We start from the raw sequence: 24,051 nt of genomic DNA on the forward strand, positions 1-24,051 counted from the left end.
ATTGACCATAAAATCACTTGAAACTTAAAGTGTTATCTTTGTAATGACCCCAAGAAGGCAATAAGGAAAATTCATGGAGATTTGATTTCATAAAAAATTAAAATTGCCCATTTTCAAAAATTTAATTAACCTATTTATAGCGAATGTAGATCGATGAAAGTTCGTTACCTCCTGCGCTGGTCATTGTACAAAAATCTAAAGGCATACTTTTTACACTGATCCCCACCACTCCAGCAGCGCGCTCTTAAATAGCCGCATTGTCGTGGAAAAAATTGCGCTTATGACTAAAAGGTAATTAATTTTGTAAACAGATGTTGTCGCAGGTGCGCGTTTAGGTAAGAGAATTTTGGTTATTTTAACTTTTTTGCCGTTGAATGGAGTCGGGAGCGTAATTTTTCTAGTATGGGCCCTTTTAACTATAAGGAATTATTGGAGGGAAACTAACAGAAAGCGTTTCGCGAAACAAAAATCACTACCCCGAAAGACGCTTATCCCCATCTCTATAGATCTGCTATGTTCGACAATAACTCCTTATTGTGTAATGACCTTGAAACTTGGTATATAGGTTCCTCTTGGTTCAAGTAAGCCCTTATGCCACGTTTCAAGACAGGCAAACGGGCAAAAACACGATTTGTGCGAGAAAGTAAAATCGCCACCAAGCGAGATGCTGACCCCATTCCGTATGGATGTATCATTTTCGATAAGCAGATTTACAAATCAAGGGATGAGTAACCGTAAATCTAACAATTGCAATATGGTTGAAAAATCTTACCTGCTGCACTATAGGATGCACAGTGACCACCCAACGTCTCTGATAGTATACGCGCAACGGCGTCGCTTCCTTATGTCCATCCTCTACGTACGGATGCAAATAATCCTTAATGTACAAATCGGCAGCGCTATTCGAATGCGTGCATATCAGAATCTTCGCGTCAGAGTTCTTGCTGAGCTGCTTTATCGCTTGGGCCAAAGTAAACGTCTTGCCCGTACCGAACGGTCCGATGATCAGAATCGGAGGTAAGGCGATCGAAATGGGGGTCGTAATGGCGATGACCGCCTCTTTCTGTTTCAAGTTAAGTCGATTGTCGATGTTCTCGCACCACTGCTTCTGAGGCGACCACGGAATGAGAGGCTCTATGTACGTCTCCGGAAATATCAGTTTTAGCTCCGCCATTTTATCGATCGCGTAATGCCACTCGCAGTAAGGCAAGCGGTTCAGCTGAAACTGCACTTGCGCCTTTAGCGTCGTATCGGCCTGTAGACCCAAATCGGCAACGGTTGTCGCGGAGAGTCGCAGATAAATGACGTTCTTGCCCTTATCCTCGATGACGGCCTCATAAACTTTCGCCTTTCTCTTTGACGATTTCTTATTTAAACCTATTAAGACACTCGTACAGTTGCTTAAAATTAGACGTCCGCAGGACGTATCCTCCGATAAATCCTGGCTGAGATTCATAAACGCGTAAAGCTCGCCAAAATTGGAATACTTCGCCGTGGAGCTCGCCACGCTACTCGACGACAGCAAATAGCTTTTAACCAAATGTAGTTTTGCTGATAGGTTGTACTTGTTCGTTTGCTCGTTACGAGCCAACTCCTCTATGTACAGTAGCTCGTGCATCCGAGAATTGTAATTATTCTTCGTTAGCTTCTTGTCGACTACGGTGGCGTGACTCAGGTTAAGCGTGTCGGCGTGCGGGCATGGATAGAGTTTGCACAAATCGTCCGTGTAACTTTCCGGCGTGTACATCATGTTCTGCGATGTGAAAGTAACAATGTCGGCGTTATTCGCGTTCCAACGTTCCGTACACGACAGCACAATCTCCTGTCTGATGTCGTTCATTTTTTGCGCCTCCTCGGCCGGAATGACATCGACGCAGAGATGCTTCACCAGAATCGGCTGATAGCCAAAGTCAAATGTGACAGATTGTCGGAATGTACCGTAGATATCAGTCTTAAACGTAATTGTAACTTGATAGTGCGCGAGAGCACCATCGCCGCTACCGCTGGATAGGAATTCTTGGTTATTTTGAACGTCGAGCTTTGTCGTCGTCTGGTTCGTAACCAACAGGACCTGACTGATCGTGAAATAATTTCTGTGCATGTCGTGAAGAAGAGCGATCGCGTGCAGTGAACGATTGGTTTTAAGCGTAAAGTTCCATTGTTTCGCGCTTGATTTTGATAAGACCGTCGTTACCAAGTTGCCACAGCAGGTGTCCTGGACGTAATCCAGCTTCTCTACCATTATTTGTTGGGGATTTGAGGTTTGCAAGTATTTTTCGAGCAGTTGTTCTGTATATGACTTCCCTTAAAAAGAAATTGAATCAATTAGTGAAGGCTGTGCGTTACTACTACGGAAGTTTCTGAGTAAACTTGTAATAAGTCGCTACGGAAAAAAAAACTAGAAAATCTACAAGTTAAAAAGTAATCGTAAACGATTTACATAAAGCGCATTTCCACTTGCATTCATTTCTCATTTGTAAGATGCAACTTCTGTTAAAATCGTAAAAATCCGGCCACAAATATGAAAGATAGCGTTGCACATGGGCAATCCATTGTTGACGTGCTACTTCAATTTCAGTTTATGAGAGGAATTTCATTTCAATGCTTTTCTAAATAAGAAAGTTGGAACTGCGCATGCGCAAACCTAAATTTTAAAACTAATGTTAGATTTTCCTTTGTTCCAAGCGCCTAAGTATCAAATTTCACTTAAATTTAAATTCTTCCATAAAGAAAAAAGTTGGCACTGCGCATGCGCAAAACCAAATTTTGAAATTGGCGTTTGATTTTCCTTTATTCCAAGTGCCTATGTATCAAATTTCCTTCAAATACTTTTATAAGTAAAAAAGTTTGCAATTCGGTTTATAAATGGTCGAGATGCGAAAAGGGCACTGTGAATTTTGAATCGATTCGATTCAACTTTTGGCATTGCGTATTATATGGCTAAAGCTATGCCCATATTGAATTTCATGCAATTCAGTTCATAACTAACGGAGATGTAAAAGCGATCGAACATTTCTAAACAAAGTTATCGTTCACACGGACAGATAGATGGACAGACAGACAAAGGAACAGACGGAGAGACCAACCGGCAGGCGACAGATAGCAATGCAAAATTATAAACGATCTCTAGGATCGTTAATAAACGGCAAAAGTGTAAAATTATGGAACATGTAAAAAACGGTTTTTTGTTTTTTTTACAATAACTTTTTTTGTAAGCGGTACAGAAAAAATTCCTTCCTTGGTACAAGACTCGACACCATAACGAACCAAATAGCGAAAAAAGTAGAACAATAGCTCTTAAGATAAAGAACTAGTAGCGTCGCAAAACGAGCGGACGGACGGACGGACAAAGTGGCCACAATAGCGCATTTTTTTTAAATTTTTGTGGAAATGCGCTAAAAACGGTATTGGTGTGTGAATGATTCACGATCCTAATTCAAATTTGATTCGTAGGGAACGGTCGATCCCGCATTTTAAATGTAAACCAGTTCTCTTCTCATAAAAACAGTTTCGGCGTTAACCATTTTAAACCCATATGAGTTGGGTCACGACAACGGAATTCGGTTGAGACTAAAGCAATGACGGCGAAAAATTTACGATTCTAGCCTACCTAATTGTTTTATGTTGTACTTAAGGAATGGATATTCAACTTGTAAAGAAAGCGCTCGGGGGCCCTTTAATTGTAGAGTAGTTGAATGCAATTCACAGATTCTAGAAAGATGCAATATTGAGTAGAAATGTGAAGCATTTGATTAATTATATTCAGGGCGGATCCACTATCGGAATAATTCACTACTAGTCCAGGCTAAATAGCTCTAAAATAATTTATTTAAAAAAAACTTTAGTTACCGGGCGAAACCGGGTTTTTCAGGCAGGTGAAATGAATAGAAATTGAGAAAAAATAATTAAAACAGCTGAATTTTTCCGCGGGTGAAATCCCGGGGGTTGAAAGGGGTGGAAAGTGGTGTAAGTCGTTTAGATTTTTCATCTCTTTGAGAAAGAGGTGGGTTTTTTCAGATCTCGTGAGGTCTTGGAAACGGTTCAACTTTACAGACCCAAAAAATTATCTTCTTTTTTATCATAAAACAAGCTATGTTTCCTCTAAATTTCAAACCCCTACATTTTTTTCGCAAAAATAAGAATAAAAAAAGAAAAACAGTTTTTCCGGTTTATCTAGGAAAATTGCAGGTTGTGAAAATAGTGCAGATACAAAAGTTGCTCATTTTTTTAATTTCTATAATTTTTAAATTTAACATTTTCGTCTAAAATTAACAGTTTTGCCACAATTTACAAAACACCATTTTCCACCCCTTTCAACCCCCGGGATTTCACCCGCGGAAAAATTTAGCTGTTTTAATTATTTTTTCCCAATTTCTATTCATTTCACCTGCCTGAAAAACCCGGTTTCGACCGGTAACTAATTTTTTTTGTAAAAAAATATTATATTAATTAACAATAATTAATTGAATTAGATGTATAATATAATATATGCAAGTGGCTATAATCCTTGTAACGAGTGGTTTGATTTCGCGCCAAATTTCATTAAAAATTTCGAATTTCTTGTCATGATAGTGCAGGTCACCCTGTATATTTCATTATTTGTTCCGGTTAGAAGTTTTGTGTTTGGGCATTTCGGTTCGCTCAAGACTATGGTCCGATAGATTTAATTTCGCTCAGATTTAATTTCGTCGTGGGAAGAGTGCAAAGCTGATTGACGTCATCATGAGTAATGAGAGTTTTTTGTCGTTCGTTTATCAACTTTGGCGCCGTCTAGACCGAGAAAAGGAGCGGATGTAGCACCGAGCCGTCAAGAGATAAGGAGTTTTTCACGTCATCAGCAGAAAACCGTGAGATCAGTTTTAGTCAGCAGTTCCTTGAGGTTAACGACGAAGTTAGAGTGGGTTAAGTCTTCTTTATCTGAACCAATGGGAGAATTTCTAGCGGGAGCCATTTTTGTTTTATGGTAATTTGGGTGTGGTTTTTTCATTTCAATTCTGAAGAAGGGGATCGTTTTTGGGGAGACTCGCGGTTAGTACGTCAAGCGGTCAACACGTACCTTGAGCGATTTTTGGTACACTTGGCGGTTTGAGCCACCGGCTTATTTCGGTTGCTCCCAGTTGCGTGCTTTTTGCACCCGTTCCGAAGTGTTATTTTCTTTTCGCGTTGATTTTTTGGCGAAGAAGACCCAGGTTCCAATCAGGTGATATTTTGGCGAACCCTTGAGCTTCACACCAGTTTACTTTGGATGCAGTGAATCGCGTTAGGATACGTTGTGATTTCTCGAGGATATATAAATCAAAGTGCTGCCCTAGTCCTCAAGGCGCAGAATTTCGGGATCCGCCCCAGGTGGAATTTCCTACTAGTGCCGTACGGTCATTTGTCGAAGGAGCGCTGCGTTTCGGAGAGATATTTGCCCCAAGAAGAGCTGGTGAAATAATACTTTGAACCATCGCGGTTTACCGTCGGATAGTGATCATAAAAGTTTGTGTTCTGCCGTACCGCTAACTCAAAAATCCGTCTCCCGCAGGCGGTCAAAGCTAATAAACTAATAAAATAAAATTAAATACACGTGCTGTGTAGAAACTTTGGCAACTAGCCGTCTCCCACTCGCCACGCGAAGGATTTCCTGGACTAAGTTTCAGTTCAAACGCTAAACTTTGCTTTCGTTCCGAGGAAGGATAGGCACCATGGATTTTTGTTTCCGTGTGTTAAATTCAAGCCACCCCCTAGGAAGTCACAGAGACCTAAGTGTCAGGTTTCATCACATCCACCCTGTACCAGAGGAAAGAGCAGTTCACAAGATCGGCTGTACAAATGTTGTAAAGGTTAGTCTAATTAAATTTGTAACATTCTGTAAAATTCCACTTTTTGGTAATTAAGCTATAGTAAAAAAATTTTTGATTTGATTGTTTATTAAAGTCCAATGAACGATTACCAAAGAGTAGGATAAATTTTTGTGTTTATTTAAATAAGTCCCAGCCCACGCTGGAGTAAAAAACGATTACCTGTTGTTGAAATTTTCAAACTGTAGAGGATGGCCACCCCTTGAGTAAATTAGTCTCACCTGTTAGGATTTTTTATTTAGTTTAGTTGTCATTGTTAAGCTAGTGTTTTTACAAGGAGAAGAGAAGAACTGCTAGATCCCTGTAAATTGTTTGTATCGCTAATCTCATTTCAATATATTATCTATTTGGTTTCAATGTGCCTGTCTTTAACGAAGAACGAGGGGAAGGAAAGGGAGGAGTAGGAGTTGAGGCAGGAGACTGGTAGACGGCAGGTTAAGGTTTGTTACGTAGTTTCAAAAGAGTTAAAAGCCCACCGATTTGAGTTAGCCGGAGCATTTATTTTTATCGATTGAGCAGCCTGAGAAGAAGACGGTTTGCCTTGCCGGGCGGAACCGATGGTAATTTTCAAGTCCAGAAGGAACACCCGTAGCATCCTCTATAAATCTGCGCGTGGTCTGGTATGAATAAATTTAACAGATAGATACGGTTGGTCGTGTACAGACTTCTTGAAGGATTTTCTCCTCTTATAATTGACTCATATTTTAATTTTATCACTTCATGAATATGCATTGAAATGTTCCAAAAGAAGATACACTGGTTTGAGGTTGGTTTTAAATTGTTTACTACGGCAGAAGCAGACCTAGGCCTATTATAATAAAGACATTATTATTCTCTCAACAAGGGCAATAGAGTCTCCAACTGGATTCAGTGAACCACTGTCCATTTCAACCCCTAATACCAGTCAGCGTTCTCGTAGTTAATAGGTCCTGAGTACTGTCATTTATGCATTCGTTCGTCAGACCGAAATTAAGGAACACAGTCGACGAAAAAGGCGCGAGCATATGCTCTCCTCCCAGCTGCACGCTTATCGGGAAACACAAAATGGCATACCAAAGCTTTAGGCACCCACTTAAATAAGTGTCAAAAAATTCGAAAGCATTGTCTACGCTCGGTTAATCAAACGCCTCAACTCGCGCGTCTGGTGGACTACATGCCGCTATCAGTGAATGTTTTCTTGGATAGGACGCGCGGTGGGAATTGCTACGTGCACTTTAAGCACACGCACGATAAGCTCAGGCAAAGTAGAGATGGGCCAGAGAGGCTCTTGTCTAGCCTTCTACAGAGTGTTAAACTTTCAAGATTCTAAGTGTTCTAGGGAATTTAAGGAATCTAGGAATTTTAGGGAATCCAGAATATCGAGCGAATCTAGAGATTCTGTGGAATATAGGTATTCCAGGAAACCTAAAGAATCTAGAAAATCTAGCGAATTTAGATCTTCTAGGAAATCTAGGTATTCCAGAGAATCTAGAAAATTTAAGGTATCTAAGGAACCTAAGAGATCTATTGATAAGGAATCTAAGAGATATATTGATTCTAGGGAATTTAAGGAATCTAACATATCTAGGGAATTTGAGGAATCTAGGAATTTTAGGGGATCCAGAATATCTAGCGAATCTAGGTATTCAAGGGAACCTAAAGAATCTAAGAAATCTAGCGAATTTAGGTACTCTAGGGAATCTAGGTATTCCAGGGAATCTAGAAAATTTAAGGAATCCAGCGAATCGAAGGAATGTAGCAATTCTCATTTGCGTACAGTCAAAATCGATGAGAATTTACTACAAAAATAAATGGTTTCAAAATATTACAAATAAGACCTGAAATATATAGGCTGTTCCTAAATATGATGTAAATACGGAAGGGTCTAATTCATTGGCTTATTTTGTGATTAACAGTTAATAGAAGCATTGCGCCGCAAACTCTTCGTTAGCGATCTACAGGGTGTAAATTTAAAGATTATAGGGAATCTAGGGAATTTAACGAATCTAGAGAATCTAGATATTATGAGGAATATAAAAAACTACCGCTGCTATATAAAGGATAGCTCCGCCATATTGGAGCCAATATAGAGCGCGAACATTTCATCCGTCAGGAATTTATTTAAAAATGTTTTGTATTTTTCTATTTCTTTTGTTACTCCGATATAATGCGTTTTAAATTGCTTACTTCTAACGGATAATGCGAGCAATTTTCTCAAGTTGAAAGCTCCATTTCGTTTTCCATCGTTTAGTACCTAAATAACGATATTTTACATTTGTAATGTGCTTACCTGTGAAAAGTATCACCTCTACTTGAATGAAAATGACTAATGAGATTTTATCGCTGAATAGCTTGTCATAATAAAAACCGACAAAATTTTTATCACTTGGAATTTGGCTCCAATATGGCGGACGAGTCAGCTGTTGTTTATATAGTAAGTATATAAGGGAATCTTGGGATCCTAGGGAATCTAAGTTTTTTAAACCTCCTACAGTTCATGAGCTATTTTGCTCAAATTTGAAATACTTACGTTACATTGAAGGGCTTACATCATTGGTGATGTCAATGATAGTGAAAATTTACAGGGTGTTATTTTTCAGGGCTCATGTTACATTTTCTATTCTTAAACTTTTTGGGAGCAATTCAATGGTTAACAATAATCTTCAAAAAGGTAATCGGTAATCCTTGCAGTTAACAGGAACAACAAAATATGTCTACAGGTGTAATAAATTCTATAGGTCAATGTAATCACATGACCGTACGTAATGACGAAGTTAGTCAAAGTAAAAAAGGCAAAAGCGTGTATGCAATTTCAAACTCAAACGAAAGCAATGAATCTTCTTTGCAGAACAGGTAGTGCGCACATAAAAGATCATGGAAACGGAAGATATTTTAAATCGAAAAAGATGCTTTGCATGACCTCTACTGGAAGAATAAGAAACTACGAAGAAGTGAAATTGATGCCAACGATCTAACTTACATGAACTTACAGAGGAAATGTAAGATGGCGTAAGGAGTATTAAAACGTATATCTTAAATATCCTAAATCTTAAATTGAAAGCAAAAAAAAAAAAAAGTTATTAATACGGATTTTCGTTTTAGTCGCTCTGGCTTGCTCTTGCTAATTTTCCCCTCAAGGATTTTCCCCTCAAGGCTGAAAGAGAATTGCAACTTAATATAGTAAGTGGGGAGGAGGCCATAGCTGAAACAAATAACCACACTTCTTAATCAGATGGGATTTTCCACGAGATTTGACAGCAGGATCCCCTAAAAGACAGGAGTCAACATTTTACCAAAAATTAGAAAACGCTGAACTGCAATAATGACAACTCCCAAACACAGACAACAACACATCACGCTTGAGAAGGGATAAATGCGCACATGCAAAGAGCAATTTGCCTCAGTATGTAAGCAAACAGAGCACTTGATGACAACAGTTGAGTTTATGCGCCTCATTGGTGAAGCAAACAAAGGCAACACAAGAACAGTTGACTATACGCGTGCGTAGAGCAGGGGATTTTTTTTTAATTTGACAACAGCATCTCGTAATAGCAGCAAATATCAATGACCGAAAAGTAAAAGTTCCTAAGTCCTTCAAGACTATGCTCAGTGTGGCAGTTTGAATACTACCTATCTCCCTCTAACATGGATTTTACCCAGAGATAGAGCTACTGGCACATGGGGGGTCTTAATGAACAATACATACCGAATAGTTCCTTTTCGTATGCCCGTTGTAACTTCATCTTGCGGTATTTATATCTCTCCTTCCACTCGCTTAACTCCTCCAAACCGTGCGCCTCGACGCACTGAACGCCGAACCGGCAGCTCTCCTTCCTATCACAGTATTTGCACAACGTGTACTTCTCCGCGTTTAGACCTCTGGGAGGTGGCCGCCAGTGCCAGTCTCTCCCCTCGTCTGACATTATGACCGTCAGATGTGTTTCCGTTTGGCAGTGCGCTTTTAGTTCGGATTTGTCGCGGCATATGACGTTGCAGTAGACGCACGAGGGAAGCAGATCGTTTATCGGCACCTGAAAAGCGCTCAGTTACGTTATGTTTTCCGAATGAAATGAGATAGAAAACGTAGGGGGCGTTTGTTCGAAAAATGTCAAGTAATTTTCGCGTCCTTCGCCTCAGCTCGGCGTCGCCATACCCGCAAGTGCGAGGAAGGTCATTAAAGCCAAGACCGTACGTTTGCATGGTACAAATCTATGTTTACAGTCGATACTTACCGCTTCGTACTGTCCCAATTCTAATAAACACTGCGACCGCCTTTGCAGGTACCCAATTGTGAGGTCGTTGCTCTGTGACTTTGTTAACAGTTTATTGTACATTTCAGCCGCCTTCAACCATTCTTTTCCTTGAAAACACTCATTAGCCTCTTGTTCCATCTTCTGCTGATCCGGAAAGTAAACCGCTTTATTATCCACTAGAATATGTTATAATTAATAACAAAACACTGTAAAATTAACAACTTTACTTATTGTTTATAAAATACAACAAAAGCGCCTAAATGTTTATATCAGTCAAATTTACACCAAAACAAGAACGTCATTAACCTTTGGATGTGGCTAAAATACCATCAATTTGTGTTGTATATACAGGGGCTCCCCAATATGATGTATACGAAACGGAGCTAATTCTTTAGCTTATCTTATGAATAAAATTCTTGTAAATATAGGTCCGCAAATGCTTTGTAACCTACTGCCCCATTTTAAAAATTTTATTTTCAATTCACTACTCGTTTTTTTCGATAACGCTTGCAAATTCGAAAAAATTACCAAGAAACCAAAAAGTTTCCAAACAAATTAAAGATGGCGTTGAGGTGTTGCAGTTTGTTAGTGAAGACGTGAGGAAGTTGAATGAAGATTGAAGGGCTAGGGACGGCTAGAAGCAGCGCTGATGCAGAAGAAAAACCGGAAAGGCGAAAGAGGGGAAGTGTATACTGCCGATGCAAAAGGGGGATGAGGGCAGACTAAGTCAGAAGGGAGGAGATAGAGGCCTTGATTGATGCGGCCCGCTCAGTACGAGATACTGATGAGCGTAGTTCAGATGAGGTGGCCGGAAAAAAGCAGTTAGTGAGTTTATGGTTATCAGCACCGAGCAGAGGAGGAGAAAACCAGGAAAAAACTGGCAACTGCACGGCTGGAATTCGCTAGCGAGCCTGTTATCACAGAAGGATACGAGGAAAATGAAAAGGCAGATCTTTGCTAGTCGAGGAATCACAGGAAGCGGAACGAAACGTAAAAAGTCAGGTCGACAGTTTTAGGAAGGCTGCTGCACGATTGCAAAATAACGGGATAGTCAAGCTGTCAGCCCCAAGGTGAGATCCTATAGTGGTAGCGAAGATGACCGAGTGCATACTCTACAACAAAAGCATTAAGCATCACAACTTCATGGAGATGTCGGACCATAAGGGATCCGCCAGAAGTTAGTATCCTGGCCCAAGAAGATGGCAGAGTATACATAAGCGGTACCTGCAGACAGTCAAAGCCATCCGGAAAACCATCAAAGACGTACATATTAGAAAACCGACGTGATCTAGGAGTGACATAATAGGTACGGAAATGACGGATGCCAAACTGACCGTTAGGGGAGACGGCGGTCTTCCGCCTTAGAGACTAAACCGGCTCATGCAGAACAAAGACGTGGATGAGGAGGCGGTGCTTGGAGTTCTGGTGATAGACGGCAAGGTGAACATTAAACACTAGAAGGTGACGGAAGGACAGAGCTGAACAACCATAATATATATAATCTATGCGGATAAAACGGCAGCGGCGAAACTACACACGTTCTATCGAGTTTGGGTGAGTGTAGCTTCCTGTAGACTAAACAAAATGCAGAAAGTGCTGGGAGATACAGAAGGGCGAGTTGACCACAAGTGTAGGGAAGGTGTGTCCAGGGAAAAGCACTGTTTCAGCTGCGGGATAGCGGGACACCTCAAGGATAACTATTAATCATTGAATTTCTTGCCACAATTTGATATTATTCACATTTTGCTGATTTTGTATAAACTGCGATATCTAAATATTGCCAAAGAGTATTAAGTATTCTTTGATATTGCGTACTCCATGCTTTTGTTTTTGAGTACCGTTTGATGAATCGTGTTTGTTATACTGTACAAGTGATTATGCCATTATTTTGTTTTATTAAGTATTTATTTCTGTATTCACGAGGAGTTGATTATCAGTGCGATGTTGCTCTGTTCGATTGATTCCTAACTATTCCGTGACGCTGTATCTGTTACTTTCTTATTCATGGCGCGCTGCAGTTCTTGTGCGTTAGCTATATGAAGGGGGTCTCTTATTTGATGTTTCGATGTTTGTGTGTGCGAGTGGTTGATCATTCTGTCTCCGTGGAGTAGATATCTAAATACAGTTCGACCTTTCGCTGTATCTGTTGCCGCCTACTCGTCTCGTGCGGATTGCAGTTCTTGGCATCTTAGCAATGCGAGATATTTAGGGGCTCTCTCATTAACATTTCCTCTATTTAAAATATGTTTTGCTTGAGAGATAATCGATTTTCACATGAATACTTGCTATTGGCATTCTCATGCACATGTACTTTTCGTGTTAAATTAATGTATGTTAACTGAAGGCTGGAGTAGAGCCACACCATAGATGTTTCCTATGCACATGCAATTTATTATTTTACGAGTTGTGTTAGCTCAATGGATCGTACAGATCAATGACGTTAAAAATAACTGGACACGGCATTCTCTATCTACTACATGCAGTAAAACTGAAGCCAACATGTATTTAGGCGCGGGTGTGAAGGAGGAATGACAGTTGCCTCCACCAACAGTGGCGTTGCCGTTTAAATTCTTCGTAATTCTATAAAATGAGCACGTAAATAACCTACGCCCCAATAACAAACATAACAGCAATATAACCTCAAAAAAAGTACTTACGCGTGAAATGATATTCCTTTCGTTCGTTTATCATATACTTTGCACACTTTACAACGCCGCACGTATTTTCTTTTGCATTTTATTGCTGTAGGTGATTTATTTCATGTATTTAGTGTGGACTATGCCGGGGTTTTTGTCCCGTAGAAGGTTTCCCTGGTATGATCTTGTTGTGTGCGTAATATATTTATTTGTTCTTGTCATTTCTTACGCACAAAAGTTCTTTTATGTAATTCCCTTCCCGATTATGTCTCACGCCCCAACCCATACAAGAACCGATTACGCAACGTAGGAGTTCATTCATGCCACCCATATCGAGCCGATTGCCATCCAAATTCGAAACTGCCACCAAACTTCTATCGTTTCGACTTGAAAGGTAGGTGGCTCTGCTCGTCGTTTTTTCCTGGAGTTGCCATCAACGGTAAGGTAAGTCAACGTTTTCAGTGTCGGCTTGATAGACCCCCTAGGACCGTTACAGATTCAAGGGGGACACGTAAGAGAGGGCACTACAGCTAATGGGGAACCTCGGCAGACTCCTGCCAAAAGTATAGGAGGGCCAACGCATGTGAAAAGACAAGTGTTCATGTGTTTGGAGCCCCAATCTGAGTGGGGGCGATAAGAATCAACAAACACAGAAACATATGATAAGGGCCACATATGAAGACAGATGAGCACAAAAATCACAAGCGTGCAAAGAACATGTCTGTCATAATCAAAGCGGAGTCTCTCTGGAACTGAAGCGCGAGAAGATGGAAGAAAAAATGAGAGAACACTGGCAGAGAGAATGGACTAGCACAGAAAAGGCAGGGTGGACAAAAAGATGCGGGTGGGTACCAATTATTTTGTTTGTGGCGACGGGTCACATCCGGCAGCAAACTAAAACGTGCTGCACCATCATTGGCCAAAACCGCCGACCGATAAGAGCGAAGCGTACCCCGGGTCGCAAACAGCATTTTATTTAGCGTCACCCGCTTAAGTTCGTATTCAGAAAAAGTTAGTTCGAGTGTAGGCAGACAGAGCAGTATCTGCCTTTTTAAAGGGTTGTCTTTCATTAAAAGTGTCTACCGTCAAAGTAGCCACCGAAAATTATTTATGTCGAGTCCAGTTTAATTAAAAAATTAAGATTCCTGAAGCTGTCAACGAGTGTTTTGTTAAGTGCGCCTAAATATAAACCTTGTTTGGATTATTAGAGCTGTAGTAATTTAAGATTTTTTTTATTTTGAATTATCGACCGACTGCGTGCGGGGTATTATGTCCAAACAAGCTTTGTACGCTGTTCTTTCTTGCATTTTAATTGCTTCAGGATACTTTTTTCATTGTCAATCAATGAACTGTGTTTATTCCTTTGCCAGATTTTTTTTTATTTGTGCCCAAGATTTATTTCAGGTGTTCAGTTCAATGTGATTTGTTTTGAGTCAGATTGACCACCATATCAAAAATGCACAATGAGTAAAATATGTTGACTAGAGTTTATTAAAAGAAAAAATATCACAAAATTCACAGAGATTAATAAATAAAGAAGAAAATACTGCCACAACAAAAAGGAACATCATATAATACTGAAACTAAAGGTAACTATAAATAGGATTTTAAAATTCTTAATTAATCCTTAAATCTATACAATGACTAGATACTACGAGTATAATATATTAAATTTGTTCCCTTATACTTGTGCCAGAGCTCGGCATTTTGTCCTGTGTGGAACATAACGTACATTATATTTTTTAACGAAACAAAAAATAGATATCTTCAGTGTGTCAACAGTTAGGCTCAAAACTAAGTGCATTGTTCTATTGGAAGAGGAAAAGTACGTTAAAAAAAAGGGTGCGATTTATTTAGCCACCTCGTATAGCTTTGGAAGCTCCGCCTCCAAACGAATGACCTTCATGTTCGAAACGAGCTGCCAGTTGTCTTTTAGATCTTCCCTTTTGAGATAGGTACTCGAGTAGCTGACCAATTCCTGCGAACCGTCGACGTCCAAGTCGGTAATCAGGAGGGAACTGTTCTGGTTCTCCAAACCGGGCTGACAGCGCACCTTCGCTTCGTTCGGGAAACACAATTGAGTTATCTCGGTCAAGCTGGCGTTGATTACATGAAAATTGGTGTTGTTAAACGTAATCAGCACCACACGTTCCATGATTGAATTAATTTGCGGCGCTGAATTGTTGCCGGGGACGTAACGCTTTGTAAGGTACCGTTTGGCCTTATCCTTGTGACTGTAGCCGAACCACTGCCATAATTTTAAAATGAAACCGTTCACGTGACCTTTAAGCGAGCTCAAATTGGACTTGGTTTGTTTAAACGAAAACGAGGTCGGAATGAACGCGTACGAATTTTGGTACGACCACACGATGTTGTTCTGAACCTTCTTCTCGTCGATTAACGCAATATCTACCCGACAACTGTCGGGACAAGTTCCCACGTTATTTATTAGTAGCTTGCGCCCATTTAAAGTGTAACCCGCATGCGACTCGGGCGTAAACTTCACCCTGGGTAAATTTAGACTGTCGCCTCGGTTAAATACGTTACTGATCAGAGCGCTGATAGAGACCTGGTGGTAAATTGTCTCGTTGCCGACCGTGCACGAGTAAATAACGCTACTGGCATTGATCTCGATTATACCAAGATGGCCAGAATGCGACACGCTAATTTCCCCCAACAAAATCCCAGTCTTGCCGGATATAATCAAAAATTTGCTCTCGCCCGAAACCGCGTTTGTGGTAGTTAGTATCTCGTTAATGCCATCGTAATTTAAATCCTGTAAAATAACGGGGAAATCTAGACCGGTCATCACCACACTTTGCGAGTGATTGTGAGCGTGCCAAAATACCGAACCCGAGACGGGATCGATCGCCTCCAATCCCATCTCGCCTAGCACCAAACAGTCGTTTATGTCATCGCCGTTGACGTCGATTAAATAACAATTTAAGTCCGTCGAAGCTTTCGCCTGATTAATATACCAGGCGACGGCACCGTTATTACCTAAAACGGATATAATGCCGTTTTGACTGTCGGCCGAATTCAAGTTCTGCTTGAAGAGTAACACTAAATTCGCCGTGTTCTTAAAAGCGCTCTTAACGACGTTGATTTTGCCGGTAAGTTCGATGCCGTCGTGCTGATTCTCCCAATTCGATATTCTAACCGGACACGTTCCGCTCTCCGAACACGGGATGACCCACAGGAATACCACGATGGTTAGAAAGCAGACAGCGATCGAGAATACGAAACAGACCTTACGTTTTAGCGACATCGAGGGCGTCACCTTTCTCACCTCGGGCAGCTTCATTATTTGCAACGGGCTAACGTACCCGTTGTGATGGACCGTTTCGTGCACGCCGTTTTGGAAATTGTTGAGTCGATCTGAAAATTTGGTGCGTATGGTTATCGGAATGTCCTTTTCAGAGTCAGAGTCGCTTAAGGATTGCGGCAATGGGGCGTAGACGCCCTGTGAGGTGTGGTTTGCCATTTTGTTCTAAAATATTACGTTTTAATTTGGGTTTTAGGTACGAATTCGTTATATTTACTAACAAAATCTTTTTGATTTTATTGACTTTTGACTGTTTGTGTATTACATCATTAGAACTACTCTGGATAATACAGCAGTAGTTCACAGTGACGGGATGGGTAGGTTATTTAGTTCTTCATACAGGGAGAGTCACTGAATATTGTCACTCGTCGCTCCACAATGTGCCACCATGCTCAGAAAAGCCCCGGAAAATATGCGAAAAAATTTTGAAACAATTCAGGCTGGCCAATAGAAAGTTTGCAAACCACGCGATACATTCCGCCCCATAATTATATATACGCATAATTATTAATTTATTCCGTGTTGACGGTTGACGCTTCACGTTATTTTAGTTTACACTTTGCTTCTTGTATTTGCTTTATTTTACGTTTTCGGTCTCCACAAACTCGTCTTTTTCAAGACGCATATAGCTTGGATCTACGATCTGATAAGGAATGTAATTCCTTATTCTCATATGCATTGTATATGTCTATGGCAAGTCCCTTAAAAGTGCAGTTTTTAAATTTTGCATCAGAATGTACGGTCTAAATTTCTAGCTCCCTCGGCTCGGACCATAGGCATGTGATGCCTCGGACACGCCCTGTCAGGGACTTTCTGGGCGTGGTGCCACTGTACAAGATCGTAGTCTCTTTGCTTAAAACATCTAAAAAATCTAAAAATAAGGAATAACAATTTTCAATCTACCTGATCTTTATGGATTTGTACACAACACTGAAATATGAAATAAACCTAGGAAATAAGAAATAATAATTTCGTTCAGTCGAATTTTTATTCCTTATTTCATATTGCGAACCAATGACATTAGAAGAGGCGCGCACGCGTTATCTATTTTCATTATTTTACCTTGTTAACCCAAAATAAAACAAGTATGAGGTGTTGTTTTTGTGAAGTTATGAACTTGGAAGTTGGTATTATATCTGATATGGGTGCAATTAGCGAGCTATTGCCTTACATTTAGCTGCCATTATAATGACGTAATTCAAACGGCATGAGTGTTCTGATTGGCTTATAGTCTGTTGCTATTTGTTTGTTGTGTTTTGCGTGTACGGCGTCACTATTTCTTATTCCATATTTGAGATTTCTTATTCCTTATTTTTTTCATTGTGTGATGGGCCTGACTAAGGTAGCAGACTCGTCTGCCATTTTGGAACCCACTGAGAGTCCGAATTTGTGCCCGGTAAAACAGTTTAATGTATAAACTTGGCAGGTTCCATTCTGCAAATACAACTTACGCGAACGTGGGTTACGTTTGGCATCTTGTCTTGAATGGCGACCGTGAACGCGTCGCTCCATAAATGTTTGTTGTTATTTTGTGTTATTTAATGCAGGTATAGTAATTTTTAAAGGCGGCTCCAGACTCACGCCGCGAACACCCGTGAAACCCTGCGAACGCGAGTATGGATGGTTTTCACGCCTCTTCACGGAGTTCACGTAGGTATCTTCGCGCGTGCTTTCACGTTTCGAGTCGGTCTTTTTGCGCGCTTCAAAGGGTTCGCCACTGTCAACTGTGAAATAATTTGTGAGTGTGGAGGTAAAGTTTGGTCCGTGACATTCGAGGTTGTTCGCGGTATGAATTCACGGCGTGAAGTCACGGCGTGCGTCTGGAGCCGGCACATTTCTTTATATCGTAGGTATTTTTGTTTTGTATGCCGCATTTCAATCTTTATTTTTGAAATTTACTTGGTTTACCCGCAATGTTGAATCACATATTTAATACCGTTGTCCTTTTTGTTTGTAATTGTTTACGTTTTTGATGTAATGTTTGTTTAATTTATATTTATTGATGTTGATTACTTGGTCTTGTCCTTGAAATAACATTCCTATAAGTTTTGATCATTTTATTTTAATATGTGGAAATTACCGATTCGTTTGATGTATGTACTGACTTGTTGTTTGGAACTAACATGTGCTCCGTGAATGAAGCAGTGACGGGGGTGGTAAAAAAACTGTAGTCAAAACTGAGCTACGACAGCTATAATTCCGTGATTGTCTTCGATATTCAACTGTAGGCTCGAAACCCTGAAACTAGGGGCGGGTTACCTATCTTGCAGGAGCGGGATTACGCTAATCAAAGCTCTTCAGTTTAGAATCTATGTGCGATAAATGAGTGGCGATTCAATAATTTCCACATATCTTGTCTTTAGTTAAATTTGCCTACAAGGCCATGTCATTTTCCATCTTGCGTTTAACAAAAGGACTTTAATGCACCAAAGATGAGTCACATCCTGTGTATTTCACCCTTTCTTAGAATCATGGCACCTTCTTACATGATCCATAATTCCCAAAACTGGTTTTTAATCTAAATGTTACCTCTTGAAATCTAGGTACATGCTACTTTTTGTGTTGTTATAATTTTATGTTACGCTTTCACATCATTACAAACAATTTTACTACACAATTTAATATTAATTTGACGGCTGGTTTTTTTATTGGAAAGTTTTTATTTTTCCAGCCTATTTTTATTTTTATTTTGTGAACTACCATTTTCCAAGTTTATTTTTGTGTTTAGTTTTGGCGGGAATAGTCAATCGGGTGGCCATTTTTAAACGTTGTCGGCTTGACTTTATTTCCGTGTTCTTGTAGTGTGAAGTTAGCGTAGAACCTGGGGGTTAAGTACACTACAAACTCTTACCTTAAATATACCTTTATGCGTTAATAAACCTTAAAAAATCACTATTTTTTCTTTAAATAATAAGACAAATACATGCGCCCGGACATGCAATGTTTTGCAAGCGTAAATCTAAATTGTCTGCAGTGGGCTTCAAAATGGAGGACGAGTCAGCAGCTGTGTATGTAGTATCCCTCCCTCTTATAACTTCCGTATCCATTGCAAGGTTCGCTCTCCTCTTATTTTTTACTCGTAGTTTTGTTATGATCTTTAGCCTCAGAGTACTGAGTTTGAAATTGTAAACACGTGGTCTTCCAAGAAATTCCATCCGTCTCATCTTCGCTCTCTTTCCCTTTTCTGTAATCCCACCAGATTTCGGTTGGCAGCTTGTGTAACTAACATGATGTATAGGATGCTTCGTATTGACAATCATATTCACAGGACGTTGCTAAGGTTGGGGCTATTGGGGCATCTCACTACCGCTACCTTTTTAAAATGAATAGAGTACGTATAAGATTATAAATTTGGATAAATTTCGTTTTTGTCCACGTGTAACAAAGAAATGGAATTCAGAACAGGGGCGATAATAAATAGCGGGTTATACGTTTGACGCATTTTTGCCTCGAAAAGGTATGAGTTTCAGCGGATGATCTATTGGAGTTTAACTGTACCTGTATAAGCAAAACGCATTGTGGTGTAACAGTAATTTCTTTTGAGAGTTGCGGCTACTGCGACTATTAATTTCTGAATCTTATCTTTGAATCTCACGTAATTAATTTATATAATGAGGTGTTCAATATATATCTTGAGACAGTCGATTATTGCGGAAACTAACGGGGATATAAAAAAAAAAGATTTATATAAGATATTCATCATAATATGGAGGGTTTCACTTAATGAACATAACTCTGTTCCTTTTAAGGGTCAAGTGTAGGGTAACTTAATTTTTTCAAATTGAAAACTTACGGAAAATAATGAAGGGCGAACGTTCTTTCTCTGGCACTAACCATTTTTTAAAGACACACTACTTCCAAAAATGCGATTTTTTGTTTGAGCTAGGAAGCTATTGCGTCCACAATTTTGCACAGTTGTTATTTTGTGTGTCTTATGTAGACGAGATCTCAGTCATGGCTTTTCTACCATTCCAACTCACTATAACACAACAACTTTTGTTAAAATTTTTTTGGCAACAATTTAAGACAGCAAAGTCCTTTAAAGGAAAAGGAATTCTATAGTGTCAACAAAACCAGTACATTCGAGTTTAGTAGCGCTTTTATTTGACAATGAACGTATACAATTAACTGAACGAAAGAAACTACAGGTTTTTAAATAAAGTCGAAGTGGTTGGTATCTTTGAGTTTGTTGAATTCAATCTCGGCTTGCAATTTATCTTCCTCCCCCATTTCACATGACAAAATTTCAAAGCCGTCAGATTTAAAATTCCTTACTAAATCGTGCTTCAAGCGAAGCTTCTTCTCCTTCAAACTTTTTAGACTTTTTACGATATGAGCATTCAGCAACGAATATAAGTTTTGATTGCCCGTATCCTTTTGCTCCATTAAAATGTCTTGAGTGGAAGGTTCACTCGATGGTATTTGGGTGACCGAGTCTTTGGTTTTGTCATTTTTGCGTTTTTGAACTTCACACGTTTTAGGAAAGTAGGTAACTTCATTACGATTGCGTTTAGATCTCCTTTTCTCGGTCGTATTGGACATAACCTCTTGTTCCATTAAAAAGTTCTGCGTAGACGGTGGTTTTTGGATGACAGGGTCTTCTACTTGCCTACAAAATGTTGCATCCGAATCGGGTAACTCCATTTTGGTATTTTAAAACTAGACTAGAGACACTTGCAGTAAGGCTTAGTTCGTGTTAGAGAAACGCAATTACGAGTAATAAACCTTTTTTTATAGAAGACTACAACATAAACACTTTAAAAATGTGGCAAACACACTTTGCCTGCAAATAGTTCCGAAATAACCGTAATCCACAATGCTAAAACAAACAAAATGTAAGAGATGCCAACTTGATGACTATTTGGAAGTTGGTAGGGCTGACCACCGATCTCATCGACATGAAAGCCCATTGGAAATATAACAGCTGCCAGGCAGAATAAAACCACTACGAACAAAAAATTATAATCTAACACCCTAAAAATTAAAGCGACGTACTTGCGGTGAACCCAACCCATCGTGCGTACGGTACGACGTTTCGGTCCCAATGCGAGGAGGCCAGCAGTATTATCGTGGTTGTAATACATATGCAGCCTACAAAAATACAGACAAGCGCAAGGAGCCACTCGGGTTGTAAGTCGGGTGTGAAACACACTTGGGGACGGTTGTAGAGGGTCATACAGGTCCACATTAAGCCCAGTCGCGTGTCACCTTAGAAAGAAACATGTAAACAAGTTGTATCAGGGATTTTGTAACACAAAAAACACCTCCAACATCGGTAATAATCCAATCAGGCATCGCTAAGCTCACTATGGCGAATACGTCTGCGGCCATAAAGAGTGTCCCCGATATTAAAGTTAATTTGTCCATGGTTTAAACTTAAAATTACGCGATTTTAATGGATTTGTTATGATAATGCATGAGAAATAACAAGGGAGGCGAAAGTGTCTCCCATAGAGCTCCGAGGTGTGTCTCCTTAACGGCAGTATTCCAATATACAGAGACGTAAAAGAATGCATACGTACAATTCCCCTACGTATCCAGAGGCGCTTTCTTTCGGCAATCATGATTTCAAGATCGTAGGACGTTTTACGAAAGAACGCGCGAATTTAAATCAAAGTATGGTTAAGTTTACGGAGTACACATTTGCATTCGAATTACGTATTTTTTGTTTGGATTATGAAAATAATTTAAATACAAGTGGAAGTACTTGCACTATTATGCTCCTCTTCGGTTACATATATTGACTAACCTAACATTTGAGCAAAAATATCCTTGCATTTATAGGTTAGGAATTCGTGATCATAAAACTTTATATTCAGTTTGTTCACGATTTCCTCCGTGTATGACACAGCACCTGGTAAATTATCTACCTTAGCAATCAAACCCCCATTATTGGTGTCAATTTTGAAGTTGAATTTCAAGAAAATTTGAGTGAGGGTGGGCTTAACAGCCATGATTTGTGTATCACGGTAAAACTAAGAGGGACCCACTGAAGGACGATCCATGTGGACTCCTAGTAGGGTAGTCCGCTTTAGATGGCGCACCCAGGGGTGGAGGGTGTCAGATAAGTTTATTGAACCGCGCTGAAGAAAATTCCAAATCACAGAGGTTAAATATAAGGAAAACTGCAGCAAGAGGTAACTGTAAACAACGCTAAACAGAAACACAACAAATATACAACATTTCGAGGAAGTAACACTTGAATTTGAATACTTTTGAGATGCCCCAACCTTAGCAACGTCCTGTGAATATGACTGTCGATACGAAGCACCCTATACATCATGTTAGTTACACAAGCTGCCAACCAAAATCTGGTGGGATTACAGAAAAGGGAAAGAGAGCGAAGATGAGACGGATGGAATTTCTCGGAACCCCACAATAAGTAGCGGCCGGATCGTAAATAATAACAAAGGAAATTGCTAGATCATTTAATACACACACAAACGTTAGAAAATAGGTAGCCAAAAATCAAAGTATGATAGTCTGGCATCTGACCTTCGCCAGAGTGGTGGCTCCACTGCCGGTGACGGAAACGCCTAATTGGTCGTTGATTTAGGAGTACAACGTAACGCTGGTTGCCAATACATCACAGTTTACCATTTCAAACACCTGCAGTCCGGTTTTTCCTAGAAATGCAGGGAATGGGCGATTTTCGGGTGGTTTTAGGGGTGTTAAGAGATCAAGTTACAGAGTCGCTTGGGGTAGTCAATAAATACGATTTAACATGTGTGTTCATGGTCTTTTTCTTGTAACCGGCCTAAGATGTAAAGTAGGGCATATCTGAAAATATTTTGTTATACCTTAATCATTGCTGTGTGCTTTTGCTTTTTATATCAGGTGAGGTTTTGCTTTATTCAATTAATCTATGAATGTGTGTAACTTGAATGCAGATTGTAACCCTTTAGTGATGTACTTTTTGGATTCAATCACTTGTACCTCTTAATGAGTAACCTTTGTTGGTATTGGCAATCATGCTTCATTGTCGGTAGGGCTGTATCTGTTCTGTACATATTTGTGTATTGTGCTTTTTAGTCACTTTCGATTATTTCATTGCATTTCATTATATTTGCTTATTTGGGGCTGTGAGTAATCAAGAGGGAAGTGTGCTTGTTTAGAGGGGATCAAGCTATTCAAGTTTATACGGGCCTTGGTGAACCTAACACTAACATTTTCACTCGTTCCGAAATCCAACAACTTTAGCCCACATCTACAGGCACCCCACTGGGCCTGAGTAATCCTACCGCCCGGCGAGGTATATTTAATATCTCTTAGTTTTATCTGATGTAATACCTGGGGAATGGTTCGATTCCATTTTGGTTACTCATAGCGTGTATGTAGTATTTACCCCGGTTTCCAGAGGGCTCAAAATTGCTGTACATTCGATGTAGCTGTAAGCTTTGTTCATTATAGGACTACTCCGAATTAGGTTTTCCTGCAGTTTTCCTAATTCGTAAGGTAAATGCCTGAGTAGTATAGAACCATTTAAGACCCTCTGCAGGAGCACCGTGTTGGTATTAGTGTTAGCTTCAATATAATCTTAATCAGCTATTGCTATCCATAAAACGCCCTCAGTGCCTGCTGAGAACCCAGTTATTACACAACGTAGGTGTCCTACATGACGATCACGATCTTAGTGCACTCGCGGCCGGTTGCAGGAAAGCGAATTATAACCAAAATCCTAGATTATTTGTCAAATCTGAGTTTAAACAAGAATTTTGAAATTTGATTGGTTGCATACTGCAGTATAAAGCCAATCAAATGTCTTAATACTGGATTAAACAATAATCCTGAATTATTTTTTTGGCAGTCGGAGTGACAGATTCTCGCGGGAAGCTGAAGCGAGAATATTCAAATAGGCAGCCATGTTAGTTTGGCATTTCCGCTACTACAGAATATGGTCAAATATTCCGGTGTGAATTGAGGTTGGTGTTAGACCGCCAAGATAGTAGGAGGCTAAGATCATTACACTTTAAATCTGACGTTAATTTACTACATTTGATAAGCTAAAGAATGGC

At 39.8% G+C, this 24,051-nt stretch overlaps 3 protein-coding genes across 3 annotated transcripts in view; all 3 read right to left on the reverse strand.

Moving 5' to 3' along the window:
• Nucleotides 1–10,383, reverse strand: part of LOC116180307 (probable helicase with zinc finger domain) — a 41,571-nt gene extending 31,188 nt beyond the window's left edge. The window contains exons 1-4 of the mRNA XM_031500222.1: nt 10,303–10,383; nt 10,055–10,251; nt 9,529–9,853; nt 773–2,304 (exon numbers count right to left, since the gene is read on the reverse strand). Of these exons, the coding sequence (XP_031356082.1) occupies nt 773–2,304; nt 9,529–9,853; nt 10,055–10,251; nt 10,303 (2,055 nt within the window). The 5' untranslated portion in view covers nt 10,304–10,383. The remainder of the gene's footprint in view (nt 1–772; nt 2,305–9,528; nt 9,854–10,054; nt 10,252–10,302) is intronic.
• Nucleotides 10,384–14,179: 3,796 nt separating this feature from the next.
• On the reverse strand, nt 14,180–16,858 carry LOC116181016. Its single transcript, XM_031501229.1, has 2 exons — nt 16,258–16,858; nt 14,180–16,201 (listed from the first exon to the last, which is right to left on the reverse strand). The coding sequence occupies exon 2, from the start codon at nt 16,193–16,195 to the stop codon at nt 14,561–14,563; it is 1,635 nt and encodes a 544-aa protein (XP_031357089.1). The 5' UTR covers nt 16,196–16,201; nt 16,258–16,858; the 3' UTR covers nt 14,180–14,560.
• A 3,466-nt stretch (nt 16,859–20,324) lies between these two features.
• LOC116181037 (uncharacterized protein C16orf52 homolog A) lies at nt 20,325–22,931 on the reverse strand. Its single transcript, XM_031501263.1, has 3 exons — nt 21,301–22,931; nt 21,032–21,244; nt 20,325–20,981 (listed from the first exon to the last, which is right to left on the reverse strand). Exons 1-3 carry the CDS (start codon nt 21,401–21,403, stop codon nt 20,794–20,796), a joined length of 504 nt encoding a protein of 167 aa, XP_031357123.1. The 5' UTR covers nt 21,404–22,931; the 3' UTR covers nt 20,325–20,793.
• Nucleotides 22,932–24,051: the final 1,120 nt, after the last annotated feature.

Source organism: Photinus pyralis, unplaced genomic scaffold (genome assembly GCF_008802855.1).
Source record: "Photinus pyralis isolate 1611_PpyrPB1 unplaced genomic scaffold, Ppyr1.3 Ppyr1.4_LG9, whole genome shotgun sequence".
Classification (NCBI taxonomy): Eukaryota; Metazoa; Arthropoda; class Insecta; order Coleoptera; family Lampyridae; genus Photinus; species Photinus pyralis.

Excerpts from the sequence above, each read along its gene's own strand:
- LOC116181016 (XM_031501229.1), bottom strand. The coding sequence starts at position 16,195 with ATGGCAAACCACACCTCACAGGGCGTCTACGCCCCATTGCCGCAATCC.
- LOC116181037 (XM_031501263.1), bottom strand. The coding sequence starts at position 21,403 with ATGGACAAATTAACTTTAATATCGGGGACACTCTTTATGGCCGCAGAC. Across the intron at positions 21,245-21,300 it reads GATTATTACCGATGTTGGAG|GTGACACGCGACTGGGCTTA; the intron begins GTGTTTTTTGTG and ends TTTCTTTCTAAG. Across the intron at positions 20,982-21,031 it reads ATGGGTTGGGTTCACCGCAA|TGGTTTTATTCTGCCTGGCA; the intron begins GTACGTCGCTTT and ends TTTTGTTCGTAG.